Here is a 17,144-nt window from a genome sequence, read left to right as displayed (position 1 = left end):
ATATATATATATATTCACTAATATCAAAGCTATGAAAAGACACAGCATGCCATCAAGAGCACAGACATGCACCAAAGCTTGCCAAAATTGATCCCCGTTCAAGGCTGAAACAGAAAAGAAGGATTTACAAACAGTCTAGAATTGAAATACCATCAAAGGAAATGCAATTGCAGGAAAAAAAAAGAAAATTGGGAAATTTAAACACTACAAGAAAATGGACCGGGATTACATCAGGTGCAGTGCAAAGGATCAAAAGAGGCCAAAACTAACCTCACAGCTGTTGCAAAAGCAGGGGAAAAAATCAAGGAGGAAGACACAGCTTGGAGGGTAAGATATGAGGGACATGGCATGGATACTGAAAAAAAAAAAAAAAAGAAAAAAAAAAAAAGGAAAAAAATCTTCCCCAAAGCCATCAAAAGGCAGGCCACATGCCATCAAGTGCAGGGACATGCACCAAAGCTTGTCAAAACTGATCCCCATTGAAGGCTGAAACAGAAAAGAGCCACTCCATGCTGGAGGACGGACAACTCCAAAGGCACTGGAGTCAGTGGAGAACTCACACCTGAGCAAAGCACACAAGTGAACACAGGAGAAGAATCGAGAAACAAGGAGGAACAAAGAGAAACACACTGACCTCTAACTCCTCCATCATACGTCGCCCTCTCTTAAAATACTACATGTAACTTGCACCATTAACAAGAGGGGAGGGGAGGTGTTTGCAGTGAAGTTAAGCCCAGAGTAGGGGGAGGAAAAGTGTTTTCACAAAGTGTTTAAATGTTTGTTATCTTTGTTTCCCAATGCCCAAATCATTAACCAAATGTTTATGTTAATGGGCAATAAATTAATTTAATCCCCAGCTGGAGTCTGTTTTGTCAACAGTAAGGGGTGAATGATTTCCTCGTCTTTATCTTGACTCATGAGTTTTCTCACTCCTGTTCATCTGTTTTCTCTGTTCCTCCCCCAGCCCCATCCTGTTGTGGAGGTAGAAGTGTGAGAGCTTTGCTGCCAGCTGATGCATCCATCACGAAGAGGAATGTGTCTAGGGTTTTAAATTTTTAATTACCTGGGAGTACAAATTTGACAGCATTACAAGCTGTTTCAGTAAAGGACTTCCTTGATTAAATGCAAGTTTCTTGCAAATAACATTATTCATGCTAATTAAAATGCCTTCGTAGGAAATGAGAAAATAAATAGCACCAAAGGAACCTTTAAAAAAGGCTCACCTCGCCCAATGCATGGAGTCTGAATTTAAATTTTTCTTCAAAAAGGAAATAAAAGATCAGCCAATACTAACCCTTTAGGAGTTGCTTCTGGTAAAAATTTGATATCCTATAAAGAATAAGGCTTTCTTTACAGAAATGTTTTTCAATGGATGGCAGAGAACCATTTGGGCATCTATTTTATAGCTTTTCTGTCCTTGAAATTGAGAAAATTAACTATGGCTATGTTAAATATTTCGATATATTATTATCAAGATATATTTCTCTCTTTTCTTCCTTCTTTCTATAATAAGGAACACTATCCCTGTTATCATGACTGTTTTGAAACAGATTCCACAAATTACAGCCCAGAGAGCTGAGAACCAGTGTTTTAAAAGTGTAAGGAGGAACATTTTGCTTTTAGAAAGTTGTATTACTTTTTGCAATAAACTAAAAAATAAATTTTGGAGCACTGCAATTATCTCTGCTGAAACTGTGTTACTTACTAAAAAAAAATCTACAGAATCTTTAGTAAAATAATTTTGTATTTCATACTTTTATTTCTCCAGAGTTTGGGGGACCAATATTTCTGACCAGTCTGAATACTGGATGTTTGACTATAAAAACCAAATCTAATTCTCTGTCAGGGAGTCAAGAACACTTCAAAACCAAAATTAACTCAAGCAACTTTAACCACACTCATAGGTAAATCAGAGTCAAACTAAAAATGTATTTTTGAAATTCCTGTTCCTTTAACCATACAAAAATTTCTAGCTTCAATCTAATCATAGATGGACACCTAGTGGTATAATATAATTGATTCTTTTATTCAAATAGTTTCATAAATCCAAAGCCCTGTGAATAGAAGGGATTTCTAGCATATTAAAAATTAAAATATCATATACAATCTTAAAGACTTTATCTTCACCTATGCTTTTCCTGGCATCTTATTTTCATAAAAGTATCCTCTGCAGCAATCAGGGGTCTGGGTTCATATTGAGAAGCCTTCAATCAAGGAAAATTTAATTTTGTACCAAAAGATTTTTATATAATCAATAGGTAGGGGGTTCAGTCCTTAAAAGAGAATACTTAGGTAGCCTGTGTAACAATAAATTTGTGGTACTTTGCACAAAAATAAACCAAGATCAGTTAGTCTGTTTAAGAAAACATTTTATGCACTGGAGAATATAAACAGACTTGCTCTGGAACAGCCAAGCAAAAGGTGCCCACAAATATAGGTGTTGCTGCTAGATAGCAGAAAAATGTGGGCAAAGTTTCCCTAAATTATTGCAGAATCCATTTAACACTTGTGTATACACATTCAACAAGCTATTGATGAAACAGGTATTGATATTCAAACATGTTCTGAACAAACAGCAGCCATTCTTTAGTGAGCTATTTTTCCATCCTTAGCTTCTTGTCACTTTTCTCCATTCCTCCAAGTCCTAGATCTCCCCAAGTCTTTAAAATATAAACCATCACATGTCTAAAATAAATTAACCTGACAAATTATGTATTGAATCAAACTGCAAAACACAAACCCACAATCTTTTTATGCAGGATAAAGAGATTATTCAACATACTTCAATGACTAAAATAATACAAATTACATGAAGGAGGAGGCCTTGGATGTCCAATGTAGTGGTTAGTTTTATTTATTTTAGAGTAGTGACAACTACTATAATCTTGCTGTAGTTGGAACTAAAAAAAGGAAGAGAGTACCTGTAGTCTGACTAGACATGAAACAGCACAGTCCATGGAAGCAATGAGAGAACACTGTCCTGGCTAAGCAACAGTGTCAAAATATGAACAGCATCTCAGGTAGAGTGTTTGGAAAACAACTTGTAAAAGGAGAGGAAAGCACTTGGGAAAGGATGTCACTCAAAAGAGAGGAGAAATCTGGATGACAGCTCCATACAGGGGCACTTAAAAGCTTCCCACACAGCGCTCTTCTTTAACAAATAGAGGAAGAAGTAACCATTGGTAAATATAGAGGATGCTGATTCTTCAAATGGTGAAGGGAGAGGCCCCTGTAGAACCTGAACACAGCATTTCCAATTTCTTTTTCTGAACAAGGTGGTCACCTATTGCAAAAATTCACAAGTCACCTAAAAATGGCAAGAAATAATAAGGTATATAATAATAATAATAATAATAATAATAATAATAATAATAATAATAATAATAATATAAGGTATATAATAATAATAATAATTCATGACTGGTGCAGTTTATTGGAGCAACAGAAATAAAGATTTGGAGCAGCCATTGATAAATGCACTTATTGCGTTTGTGACAAATATATCAAGGCTAGCTGGTGATTAATTAAGCTAAATTAACAACTCAAGCTAAAGCAACAAATTCAGCTTTTCACTATGCTTAACTTCACTGCTAACTAGCTTGGTTTCACCGGAGTATGCTCTGACACAAGTCAGAATCACAAATCTTACCAAAAAAAGGCCTACCAGTTTTGGGGAGGAGAGAGGAGTAAGCCCAACAACTTATCTATAGTAGGAGTCCTAGTAAAATCTATGTATTGTATAAGTGGCCTTGACCCAATCCTAGTTGTTCCAAATGGACTGCAGCTGTGATGTCCTTAATTGGGCAGCAGCTGTGGCTAATGAAGATAACTGGGATAAAAGGGGGTGAGCTGGCTGGTTAGGGAGGGCCTTGGAGCAGCCCTGATGAAGAAGCAGGAGCAACACTGTTGTGAAGAGCTGTGTGTGAGAAAACCACCCAGAAGTATGGGACTTTAGAGACACAATAACAACAATAAGAGAACAGCGAGTGGTGACCCCGATGTGATAGAAGATAGGATAGCTGAGAGCTGTGGCAGCCTGAGAGCTGGGGCTGTAGAAATATAAAAACAAGATGTGGTAGAAGATAGGACAGCTGAGAGCTGCAGAAGAACATGGCCTTTGAGCTGAGGAGCTGTGACAGCCAGGAGCTGTAAGAATATGGCTTTTGAGCAAGGAGCTGTGTGTGTGTTGTAAATGGCCTTTGAGTCATGGGGAAATGTATGCATTGTACTTGAATATCTATATTGTATTTGAATATCTGTAAGTAAAAGAAAAGGGGCAAATATAGTAGGAGTCCTAGTAAAATATATGTACTGTATAAGTGGCCTTGCCCTAATCCTAGTTGTTCTAAATGGGCTGCAGCTGTGATGTCCTTAATTGGGTGGCAGCTGTGGCCAATGAAGATAACTGGGATAAAAGGGGGTGGGTTGGCTGGTCAGGGAGAGCCTTGGAGGAGCTCTGAAGAAGAAGCAGGAGCAATACTGTTATGAAGAGCTGTGTGTGAGAAAACCACCCAGAAGGTATGGGACTTTAGAAATAAGATAACAACAATAAGAGAACAACACTTGTCTGTGAACTGGGGTCAAATTTTCATCCTCTCCATGGAGGATTCCAAATGTCAGTGTTAGACTTTTGGGTAAATGGGGATGGGACTCTAGTCAAATATAATTGGTCAAAAGTTGCTGCTGCCATAGGTGGGGGGGCAGCCCCTTTCTCATTTTCATATTGATGGCTGTATTTTTTCACATGCAAAGGAAGGATGAGGAGGGGTTTTCTGACTTTTGGTCAAGCTGAGCTATAGGACTTAGGGAAGAATGAAAGACAGAATAGAACCTTGATACTTCAGCATTGCTTCCTCTCCAAAAAAGTCAAAGCACCAGTAAAGGCTGTCTGATCTCTGCCCAGTAGTCTGCTTCTATCAGCATGTTAAAACCACACATCGTTGTCTCCTCAAAGGACCAGACACACACTTCTAGCAAGGCCTGTTACACCTGGGTGAGCAGGATTCACATCTCACACCCCTGCACAGAGGTGTCCGTGCTCTTCTGTGCTTCACTGAGACAGCATTGGGCTGGGAGGCCTCTGCTTCACCCCGCACGTTGTGTTGGTTAGCCTTGCTCTATCCAGGTGCAAGAAAAAATGTCTCAGCTCACACTGGCTCAACCAGCCTCAACAATTCTCTGCAGCAAGCCTGGCAATATTCCACAAATAGTCTGGTTTGTGAAAGCTTGCAAAAGAAAGTTGTGCAAGGATCTCTCCTGTGCATGCAGTAAACAGCCTGTGAAATTAAATGCTGGTAAGTCACAGGGGAAAAACCACCACATTAGGTACATAATGACAGATGCTAAACCATCAATCCTTTCTCAGAAAAGCTGAGTCATTCTGGGGAGTGCTCAGAACTTGGGTCAATGCTAAGCAGGGGTTAAAAGTGCAGAGTGTTAGGAATCATTATGAAACAGAAGAAAACAATGCAAAAGGTACAAAATTAATAAGACAACTCTAATATTGCACACTATTCTAGTCACTCCATGTCAAAGGAAACATTGTGAGATTAAAAAGAGATTAAATGTGTGACAAAAATAATGGTAGGAAGATATAGTAACGAACATAAATTTATGGACAAAATAAAAGATGTGAGTGATGGGATCATAATTTTTTATAAGAAGGGGAGAAAGGGTGGGAAAATGCACTGAGAAACAGCATGGAAGTCGATTTATTATTTTGGGTTTTGGTTTGTATTTTTTTTAAAGGAATGTTATACAACAAATTTAAACATTCCCACAAAATATTTTGAATGCCAAAATCAAAATGTGCTAAAGCAACAATTAGACTAATTATTTGAAAATAAACCCAGCAAGCAGTATCAGAGGCAATAATGTGAGTTCAACCCACAGCCTACGGGAAGCTGAGACAAAACTCTGCTTTGACTTTATCTTGATCCTGTACTCTTCCAACAGGCACCAACTGCACTCCAGTCAGAGGAATAAAGGAGCAGAGTAACTCCTGTTCTGACTCTGTATTGCCTCAACAGAGTGAAAGTAACTGTGGAGGAACTCACAGACCAGATCATATCCAAGGCTTGTATCTTTGGGGTTTTCAGTGCCAGGGTGGGGGAAGCACTGAAAGCTTTATAAAGCATGAAAAAGCTTTGGCTGCAGTCAAATGAAAATAGGTATGGCAACAGGCAAAATTTAGGTAAGAAGCCTCATCATCATGCAAACATCTATCCTTACAACACATGTTTGAAAAAATGAGGAGAAGAGGCAGAGAAGCAAGAATCAAAATCAGGAGGCAGGGAGAGGAGTTGGGAGAGAGCAAATTACATCATTATGTGAGACAAAAGGAAAACAGGGATGAAAGTGTCTTCAGAGGAAGAACAAATGAGAACGAACTGATTCTGTGTCGTTATTTCTTCATTTCTTCATGTCATTTCTTCATCTGATACTGCCTCTGCAAAAAGCCATGGGCTGGATGGAATAATATTAAGGTAACATACAGATCTATGATCTTCCCAGACAATATTGACTGCAAAAGGCAGCCAGGAAGGAAAGAAAGCAAGCATTAGATGAGATTAGGAAGGAAGGCACATAAGGCAAGTAAAAGGTGGGAAGTAAGGGATACTCAGAACAAATATCACCAAAGGGAAGAAAAACTGAGGCAGAAGAGCACCTGGATGTGGAATTGGGATTTGTCACAGTGGGAAAAAGGGTTTAACAATCTTAATTAGTGGAAGTGGTTTTCTGCACAGTATCTTGGGAGGCAAGAGTTAACCATACAAAAATTTAAATCTCTAGGATGTATCAACATCAATTGAAAGAAATTATTCTTCCTCATCTAGAAAGAAAACGGGCCAATTTTAATATCTGACTCCAAAAGTAAAACACCACTACATGCAAAAGGCAAAAAATTTATATGTGTGAAGTCTTAGCCACAGCCATCACCTTAATAACTTACTGTACTTTCTGTACATTTTAAAGCCTTTTGTAGAATTTTAGACAGGATTAGTAAGGAACAGAAACACACAAGCCATTTATTATGTGAAAAGGGCCAATCACAGTGATCATCAAATAGTTAAAAAAATAATTCTTCAAAGTGACATTTTTGAATCCTGATTAGCTGGAAGAGGTCCTAGCTTATGTTACAGAATAGGTGGTTTGGGCATGTAGATTTAAGTAAGGAACAGCATTATCTGTTGTTCTGCCCAGTTCAGCCTCCTTTGCATCATGCATGTCACTCTGAACACTGCAGAGTTGCATTTGATCCAGAAATGGTTTAGTCTGAAGCAAAATGATACCCACTGATACACATGATACACAAATTAATTTAGGCTATGCAAGTTACACCACTATGCCTCAACATCAAATTGAAGCAGACCTTGACTGAAACTCCTTCATTTTCATGGTGTCATTAGGGAAATATGGAACAAAGAGAGCTTTATTCAGGAAAAACCCTTTAGCGTAATGTGAATCTTTCCTGTGCTCAGACAAAACCTGTAAAATATACTTTGAAAGAAAAAAGTAACTTTATAAGGAGCACAACCAAAAAGGAAAGCCATGAAGAACACAAGAACTTCCCTGTACCTGGCAGATAACAAAAACAAAGTTTCTTTTTGCACTAAACATTACTGTATTTATATAAATGCAGTCAGTAAAGCACAGAAGGGATAAAAAAGAGAACAAGATGGATTGGGAGCACTTAACTCTGCACTTAAGAAAATTACAGGGAAAATAACAGATTTCAGTATTTCAGTACCTAGTACTCCTGCATTTAGCTGCACCTCCAACTAAATCTATAATCAGAAAACAGGCTGAAAAGACACACAAGAAAGAGAGCTGCAGAATAACTTGCCAGAGAATATTTTTATATCTCATGAAAACAATGCTTTGCAATAAGTTGTATTTTCAGGCTGAAATAAAAGCTTGTAGAACCACAGAATTGTCCAGGTGAGAAGGAACCTTGTACAGCCTTCTGTGGGAAGGGGAACACAGATGAGACTAGCACCCTGCCTATACCCTCTTGGAAACCTCTAGCAATGTCCCCAGGGAGGCTGTTCCAACAAATGGTCAGTGCTTCTATAAAAATTTTCTTTCTTATCACAAAATGAAAGCTCTCCCAGTGCAACCTGTTCCCATTACCCCTTGCATGTAGCCCCTTGTGCACGGACCCCACTCCTCAAGAATCCCACCCCTCAGATTTCTTCTGATTGCCTCTTATGGTACAAAAAAAGAGAAAATCCTGAACATCCTAGCGCTAAGCAATCTAGGTTACAAAATGGCTAGCTCAATTTTTTTGTTTTAATGAAGATCAATACATAAAAAGGGTTTTTTGTTTGCTTTCCATTTTACACCTATATGAAAAACAGATGCGCACTGAAAACAGTTCCCTTTAAAAGCTAGAAAACTCAACCTCAGGGGGATTAGCCATGTCCCCCTCTATTAAAGAGAAAATGGAAATGGAAAAAAAATGGAAAATGAGAAATAGAAAAAAAGGAACAACCCCACTCTGCAACCCCTGGACTCCACCTGCTTTCTTCGCCCATGGCTGACAACCATGGGAGAGAAGGGATGGAAGAAAACGCAAGGAAGTGATTTTTCACCTGTACTCCACACTGGTCAGGCTACACCTTGAGTGCTGTGTCCAGTTCTGGGCCCCTCAGCTCAGGAAGGACATTGAGGTGCTGGAGTGAGTCCAGACAGACAATGGAGCAATGGAGGTGGTGAAGGGTCTGGCACACAAATCCTGTGAGCAGCAGCTGAGGGAGCTCAGGCAGGCGTTTAGCCTGGAGAAAAGGAAGGGAGCCTCTCCTCTCCAGGGAGACCTCACTGCTCTCTACAGCTCCCCGAAAGGAGGGTATATCTCAAGCGACAGGACAAGAGAACGTAGTCTTAACCTGTGCCAGGAGAGGTCCAGGTTGGACATTAGAATTTCCTCGCCGAAGGAGAGACTAAACACTGGAATGTGCTGCACAGGGAGGTGGTGGAATTACCATCCCCGGAGGTTGGACGTGGCACTTAGTGTCACAGTCTGGTTGACACGGTGGTGTTCGGCCATGGGTTGGATTTGATGATCTCAGGGATTTTTTCCAACCTAACTGATTCTGTGATTCTGTAACTCTGTAATTTTGTAATTCTGTTATCACCGCTCTGCGCTCGCTCGCGCCTCCAGCGCCTCAGGCTGGCGCGCGCCGTTCCCGCCCACCGCCTCACCGGCCCCGCCCACCCCCGCGCGCCCGAGCACGCACAGGGCCGCCGGGGCGCGCGAGCGTGAGCGCGCGGCGGGCGTGGCCAAACGAGGCGGAACGGCCGCTTTCGGAGCCGGTGGGCGTGGCCATATACGTGGCCGCGCGGGCGGGGGCGTGGCCAGACATGGGGGCGCGGCCGACGGGCGCGGCGGGGTCAGGGAGGCGGGGAAGGCGGCCGGGCTGGCGCGGGGACAGGGACACGGTGGGCTTCGACGGGAGCTGTCGCCGCTGCCGCCGGCACCGGGAGGGCGCTGGCCATGGACGCCACCACGCTGGAGCTGGACGCGGTGAAGTTCGCGAAGCTGGCGGTGCAGCGGGACCAGAGCGGGCGCTACCAGGAAGCGGTCTTCTACTACAAGGTACGGCGGGGACGCGCCGGTTCCCTCGGGGCGCCGCCGTCTCCTTCCCCGCGCCGCGGGCCGCGCGATGCTCTTGAGCTGCCGGACGGTTCCCGCTCCCCCCTTGGCCCCCCGAGGGCCGGAGAGGAGTGCTCGGCACCCCCGCGGCCCGGCTCGGCCCTGCAGGCGGAGGGAGACGCGCTGGGTCAGCGCGGCCGCCCCCGCCCTCCCCCGGCGGGTGTGCCCGGGAGCGAGCTCGGCCCGGGGAGGGCGAGGCGGTGCCCGCCGAGACGAGAGCGGAAGGCCGTGCGTGAGCGTCGAAAGTTTGTCAGTGTTCGGAGGAGCCGCGTCCTTCAGGGCGGGTTGCGAAACGCCTTTTGCCTGCGTCCTGCTTTTAGGTGGGAACCAGCGCTGCCCGGGCCTGATGTTTACCGACAGGCTATGGGGAAGCACTGCAGGTACTCGGGTTAAAAACCGGGAACGGGCGCTTCTTCCAGCTGCTGGAGACACAGCCCCTTCAGTGCTGCTGGGAGGATTCATCGTAACCTAAAAACGTCTCTGCCCCGCTGGTTTTACGCGTTCATTCCTGGCCTCTCCCCCAGGCCCTGCCAGGCCAGAAAGACTGATCAGTTTTATGCTGGGCATTTTGGAGAACCCCAAGTGGGCATGCTGCTGCTCCTGGGTGTGCAGCTGGAAGCAACTCTCTTGTACAGTCACCAAATAGAGAGGTGTGTGGTGAAATACAAGCTGCTCAGCAGTAACACAGCTTCAGATCACAAGCTATCAGTGACAGGTTTGTACCTTCGTGTGAATACTCTTTCCGTTAGGGACCAGATTTTATTGTTTCCGTAGAGTGTCAGGTTGGTGTAGCTAAGGGTATAATGATGTTGATTCAGTGTCTTACTCAATATCTGTAGGTTTACAACTAGTATTTAGTCGGTTTTGTGCAACCATTAGACATTTTTCACCTATGCAAATTGTTCTTTTATGTGTCGTAAAGTTACATTAAAGTTCCATATCGCATTGATCTCTCACCTGCGAAAAGCCTCTTTGAAGCCTCTGTTTATCCTTATCACAGTAATCATTCCACAGATTCTGTTATCCTGACAAAGTGATTCTCTTCCAATAATTTGTTAAGGGATCTGTTGCTGGCCTTTTATTTCATGAGCACAAGGTGTCTGTGAAATGTTCAAAAAGCATAGTGTTAATATCTTGGTGGCCTATTCATGTAAGTGTGAAAGAATAGGAAGAAGAGTCTGTTTTTCTTTTTTTTTTAACCCAGTTGTTAATTTTTAGAGGGCTAAATTTATATATGTATACTTTATAAATGCAAAAATTTTAGTTGCTCGTAATAACGCCTATAAGCTCTGTGTTCATCAGGAGCAGCGTGTGTGCATGGTCTGATAACCATGTGCAGTACTGCTTTAGCACCGTATATCTCTCCTTTTATCTGGCAGAAATTAGTCAGTGCTATTCAGAATGAAAGTATCTTTTTGTGCAAATAGTCACCCCTGTATGCTTTTGAACATACATCTGTGTGGAAAATCTTTTTCACATGCTGTGTACAGGTGATATTCTTGCTAAGTGGAAAAATGCACCCCTGGCAGTCTTGGTGCACTTGAAGCTAGACAAGACAAGAGGGTAACCTAGATATGTTTAGCTTTCCAGATTTTGCCTGAAGAATCACTTCCATGTTAGATTATACAAAATAATTACAAAATGCCATTTATTATTTCAGGGATACGATACTTTATTTATTTATTTATTTATTTATTTATTTGTTCCAGCACAGTAGAAGTAAGCTCTGGCCTGTCACCAGCTTTCTTATGAACTGCTCTAAGAAGTTCAGAGCCCACTGGTGCAATTACTAAGCATGTGGGAAAGCTTGGGTACTGAACTGGCTTCTGCAGGAACTCGACCCTAAGGATGAAATATGGAAAATGTCACAGTTGGTGCCATAGACAACACCAAGATGTGTGAATGGGGTTCCTATGGTTAGCAAGTGTGCTTGGCTTCCTGTTCCATGTGACTTTGATAGGTGCCATGGGGGGTGCTGCATGTGAGCCAGCTTTGGGCAGCTTGCTAATTAATGGTGCTCTGCAGAAATGTCAGGATCATATTTGGACACCGATGACTTCAGCCAAAACTGCTGAAGGCTGTTGCTAAGTCTGGCTGTTGACCAGCTGTGAGCAGCTTGCAGACTGATGAGCTGTAGTTAGCTTAGTGTGGCTGTGGCACACTGCTCGTGACAAACAGGAGTGACATTGGAGAGATCATAAATGCTAAGTCTGAATTGCACATCCATCTGGTCACTGGAAACAGCTGGCATGCTGGCTCCACAAGCACTCTGTCAACTGCTTCAGTCCTATGCAGATTTGCTTTATAAAAGACTTGTTTCCATTATGTTTACATCTTAAAACCAGGCCAAAAAAAATTGTGCTTGAAATCACAGAAGAAACATCAATTATACACTGGTTTTGTAGCACTGGTTTGGAAATCCACATTTGTGCTTTGCATCATTTGTAGACCACATACCTGTGTGATACAGCACCTGTTTTGTCAGTCTGTACTTGCAGTATGTCACAGACAAATATACCCATCCCTTGAGCACATAGCTCTTTTGTAGTGCACTTTTTTCTCCTGCAAAAAATAGTTGTGTGCTAGACCTTAATGGTATTTAATTGCTACATAGAAATGGTACTTCTGCTTACCCTTCAGTGTCTGTGGATGTTTTGTGTGATGTAGTATGGAGATGGATGCTGGCAGGGAGCATGCACTTGGTTCTGTGATGTTTCTCAGTGAAAATTTATCCTGTTAACAAATACAGGCTGTGTCAGGATCAGTTTTAATTTTGGGCAAACGAAACAGATGGATATGGGAGCAAACTGCTAAGCTTGACCAAAATATTGGCCATAAAACACACAAGGGAGCCCTGGCCATGGGTCTGTGCAGGGCAGCCTCTCTGAGCACCATCCCTGTGAAGCAGCTCTCCAGTTACTCTTGTGCTTTCTGCCGCCTTCTCCAGTTACTCTTGTGCTTTCTGCCTTCCCAGCCTGCCTGCTACCCCACCACCTCCTCTGCTCTGCTGCTGCTGGGAGGGCAAGAACTGCCACAAAACTGGGGGGTTTTCCATGTCCATAGTGGGAACAAAACAAGGTTTCTGTCCTCATTTCTGTGGGGTGACAAATGTCGATTCTCCATGTGGTTTAGAGATTGTGTCAGCTCTGCCTCTTTATTGCAATCCTGCCAAAACTTAGGTGTTTTTAATGAATTCAATGAAAGGATAGACAGCTTATGCAACTGAAGGCGTTTTTTCTTAATAGATTTGTACAGGATGGAAAAAGCCTTAATGTGGGTAATGTACTGTGCTTCTGAGCCAGAGGCCTGTGCTCCTTCCTGGAAGCAGACTTTCACCCAGTATTTTGTGTATATACATTAAAAAAAACAAGTTGGAGAAGCTAGGAAGCCTCACATTTGTAGATGTTCCAGATTCGATAGTTTTATCTCAGTAATAATAATTTTTAAAAATGCTTTCTAAACAAAAATTCTTAGCATTTGATTTTTAAAAGCTTATATAATTGTTTACTTTTGTTATTACCAGATTAAATGCAAATAACTGAAATAGCTACGTTTTTCTCTTAACCTTCAATCCTCAACTTTGAAACCAAACTGATTTCAGTGCATGCATGAAGAGTTTTACTTAAAATCTCCTAATTTCATACATTACAAACAGGCCTAAGATCTGATCTTACAGAAATTCTGAATGTTTTTATAGTCTTACAGGTTATCCCAGATGTGAGAAATTAAACATGATCTAGTTTATAACTTGAAACTTTTTCTTTGGAGTAGAATTTCCCTGCAGCCACTGAGTCTTTTTGCAGATTTAAGGGCTTGATTTCATGCAACTCATGGCTGCTGTGGGCCCTCTGTTTATGGTAAGTAATTTTCTAGGCAGCAAACATTAACTTTGTCTCCAATTCTTCTCCCTGCAGGAAGCTGCACAAGCCTTGATTTATGCTGGGATGGCTGGGTCCAACTTGGAAAATATTCAAGAAAAAATAAATGAGTACTTGGAGAGAGTTCAAGCTCTCCATTCAGCAGGTGGGTAAGGAGCTTTCTAATTAAACCTCTGCTTAAATTAATTGAGTGGAAAGTTGTTTGCTGCTGTGAAATACATTATCAATGGTGTTTGCTCTGTTTTTATTATTCTGATTTTCTTGTCCTTTGTGAAGAATCACAAATACAATGAGCGCATCAGTGCTTTGAATTCTGATGGACCATAAATTAAGTGGAGCATGACTTTCTAAGGACTTGGGTGTGGGTGTTCTTTGCTTTTAAATATTCTAAGGAATCACATCTGCAGAGCAAATGTGAGAAAGGTCATTAGTAAAGGTATTAAGTGAGATGGACACTGAAGTATATTATTGTAGGTGATGTATTTTCACAAATGATGCAATATTTCACATAATTAAACATCCTTGTTCTCCGTGTAGTATGAAAGAGATTTTACTTACATTATTTCAAATCTGAAATATCCTGAGAGCTAACCTCTGCTTCAGGAATTGTGATGGTGTTTCCTTGCCCTTGCATAGATGTTTTTAGCAAAGTTTAGATTTTGTTACCAGACAAGAAATAGACATTCCTCATCTGATTAGAGCTGCTAGTGTTTTGGTGACATATTCAGGATGTTTTTACATGTCTGCTGCTATAGAAGGCTAAAGACTGGTTTTTTCTTTAGTTCAATCACAGAAGACAGACCCTCTGAAGTCAAAACAACAGTTGGATTTGGAGCGTGCTCACTTCCTAGTTACTCAGGCTTTTGATGAAGATGATAAAGGCAATGCAGAAGAAGCTATAGAGTTGTACACAGAAGCAGTGGAACTCTGTTTGAAAACAGTATGTTAAGCTACAGGTTAACTTGGTGGAATTATGTGATGGTAAGAAATTCTTCCACTCTCACAAATGACTGACCCTTAAAGGCTGGCTTGAAAATGAAGTACCTGTATTTGTAAAAACTACCTTTTAAATTTTTTTTGTTTGTTTCACTGTTTTTGGTTTTTTTTTTTTTTAGTGTTTCTTACAGTCTTTTTTATGTTCTATACAACACTGTAAATTTATGGGGACTTGTCATTTATGTGGATTTTTTTTCTGAACTGGATTACACTAAAAGCTAGAAATATTCTGGAATATTTTTGGTGTTGATTTTTGCCCTGGAGCAAATACCACAAAAACAGAAATTAAAAACTGTTAAAAATGAAGATGACTTGCCAATGTGTCAGCTGTATTAATTTCTGACTACATTAAAGGAAGTCATTTAAGGGAAATTTGTGTGTGTACCAGTTTCTGAAGATGTAACAGTCTACTGATGCCAAAACTATTAAAAATACTACTTGATTACTCAAGTGTTTAACACTAAAGCTGTTATGAGTGAATTCAATTCACACTGTAATTAATAAGGATGAATTGGCCATTACATAAACAATGAAGAATATAACTACAGGTACTGCTTTTCTCCCTTAAGTCCAGTTGCCTTAACTAACTCATTACAAGAAGAGCTCACCATCATAATGTAACTCCACCAAGTCTGTTTTTCTTTTTCTCCTCTTTTCAATGTTATAATGTAAATATATTTGTGGGTTGGTGAGGGTGTTGTGTTACTGTTGCTGCATGCTTGAGTAAATCCTTTCCTCTGAATTATGTTGACCGGTTTTACCTGGGCTAAAACCCCTGGTGGTACAGTGTAACCAGATCAAAAGTTAGTAGAGCTGCTCTAGTTTTTCCACTTGAGCTGTTGGAGCAGAATATTTTCAGTCTATTACATAACATTTACTGCAGCAGCATGCTCCTTTTCCTCTGCTGTGTTCCTCCTTCTGTTGTGTCAGTGCATGCAAATATTACTGAAGTTAGTCTGAAAATATGTCATATTAACAGCTGCATTTATGGGGTATTTCATTAGGTACAAGATACTGCTGAAGTTTCTTTTAATCTTGACTAGCATATTCTTTTGTTGACATGACAGTAAGATTTGTCCCTTGGGGTGACCCAAAAGTACTTTCTTCTTCACAGGATGAAAGGAGATTTAAGGGACTCTGCTATCTTGAAGCTTTACTCCCATCTTTCTCTGCAGTATATTCAGGGGCAGAGATTTGTTTCTTCCTTACCCTTGAAGAACTCAGAGAGCAGCCATTACTCCTCTTCTGTGTCTGATTCCCAGATGAGTGTGCTGGTGTTCCATCTCCATTTCTTACCTTCATAAATCTTTTAGACTATTTTCCAACCAGGAGCCTCAGAGTGTTATTTCTTTGCAAATGAAATTAGTTGCTTACAGAGGGTGTTTCTAGTTTCGTTCCTTGGGGTGAGAGTAGATTGCTTTTTGTATCCTCAGTTGGCATCCCTGACCTGGAATAATTGGTCAAGGCACAAAGCTGGAACCTGAAACCTGCTTTTGGGTGCCACAGGAGAGGCCACACCTCTTGTTGTGCCTCCTGCAGATTGTTTGGCTGCAGAAGCCATGCTTCATCTGTAAGGGAGACAAAAGTATAAACTGTCAAAAATGACCTCCCAAATTGGAACTGATGTTAACACTGTTCACATCTTTGTCACTCTGTCCTAGGTTATTTAATGCTTTTGATTGCAAGTTTAAAATGTTGTTCTTGCACCACTATGTTGTTCATTTGAAAACACTTATCTTATGAAAGTAAACATTTAAAATCTTTTTCCTAAGTTACTATGATCATTTTAACACATTTGGGGAAAAGAATCAAAATGCATCCAAGCTCACATACTTGCATATACTGCAACATTTTGTTATGTCTTCTTTATGCCAAAAGTGTTTGAATAGAGTTAATTCTTTTGGAAATTCTCTTTGTGTGTGGATTGTTTTTCATGCTGAAGAATTTTAGACATAACTTCCATTCTATCAAAATTTCACTAGAACAGCAAAATGGTATTTGCTTACGTAGTATTTTTTTATGCTGAGTTTAAAAAAAAGAAACAACAATAAACAAAGCAAAATATTTGCTCATTCCAAAAAGAGAATTGGAATAAATAACTAGTTACTCTTTGCTGTAATCTAGAAGTATGACAACTGAGCTAATGAAACATGTTGGTGATTTTTGGATGTGTAGATTTTTCTTTAATTTTGCACTTTAGGCTACTGAAACCTCAGAAGCAGGCCTCCAGTCCAAACTGAAACAGCTGGCTCGACAAGCACTGGATAGGTAAGTACTGCTAATGTTAGTAAACATACTAATGTTAGTAAAACATACTTCGTGTCAGGTCTGAGTGCACCCTCTGAGTTGGGTTCTCAGTCTAACCTGTCTGTGTGGATTCTGTGTAGACTGAGCTCCTGCAGAGTTCACCTTGGAGCCAGTTGCCAGCTGCTTCACTGCTGAATGTGGCAGCTGTTGTGCCAACCCTCTGGGAATCTTGGGACATGCAGAGATAGGAGAGGACTGTGTGCTTGTTAGAACAAATGCAGGCCTTCAGAGATATAATCCAGTGTACTATAATTATTGGCCTCTATAAAAGATGCTGAATTCAGGCTAGCATGAAGTCAAAGTGTCAG

General features: G+C 41.0%; 2 protein-coding genes across 4 annotated transcripts in view; one reads left to right on the top strand and one right to left on the bottom strand.

The window, feature by feature from the left end:
* Window positions 1-9,365, bottom strand: part of COL6A6 (collagen type VI alpha 6 chain) — a 67,405-nt gene extending 58,040 nt beyond the window's left edge. Inside the window, 1 exon segment of the mRNA XM_054274063.1 lies at window positions 9,205-9,365. Coding sequence (XP_054130038.1) covers window positions 9,205-9,365 — 161 coding nt within the window.
* Window positions 9,366-9,433: 68 nt separating this feature from the next.
* Window positions 9,434-17,144, top strand: part of CAPN7 (calpain 7) — a 29,320-nt gene continuing 21,609 nt past the window's right edge. For 2 of the 3 annotated variants that reach the window (XM_054273517.1, XM_054273515.1), the window contains exons 1-4: window positions 9,434-9,598; window positions 13,570-13,678; window positions 14,316-14,473; window positions 16,730-16,797. In XM_054273517.1, coding sequence (XP_054129492.1) covers window positions 9,497-9,598; window positions 13,570-13,678; window positions 14,316-14,473; window positions 16,730-16,797 — 437 coding nt within the window. In that variant the 5' untranslated portion in view covers window positions 9,434-9,496. Of the gene's footprint in view, window positions 9,599-13,569; window positions 13,679-14,315; window positions 14,515-16,729; window positions 16,798-17,144 lie in introns of those variants that run through there. The other variant, XM_054273516.1, reaches the window with a different exon arrangement.

Source organism: Melozone crissalis, unplaced genomic scaffold, assembly GCF_028551555.1.
Source record: "Melozone crissalis strain CALT ecotype California unplaced genomic scaffold, PUWL_Pcris_2 ptg000016l_1, whole genome shotgun sequence".
Taxonomy (NCBI): domain Eukaryota; kingdom Metazoa; phylum Chordata; class Aves; order Passeriformes; family Passerellidae; genus Melozone; species Melozone crissalis.
Note: the sequence above shows the minus strand (reverse complement) of the source record. Positions and strands in the feature narration are given on the sequence as shown.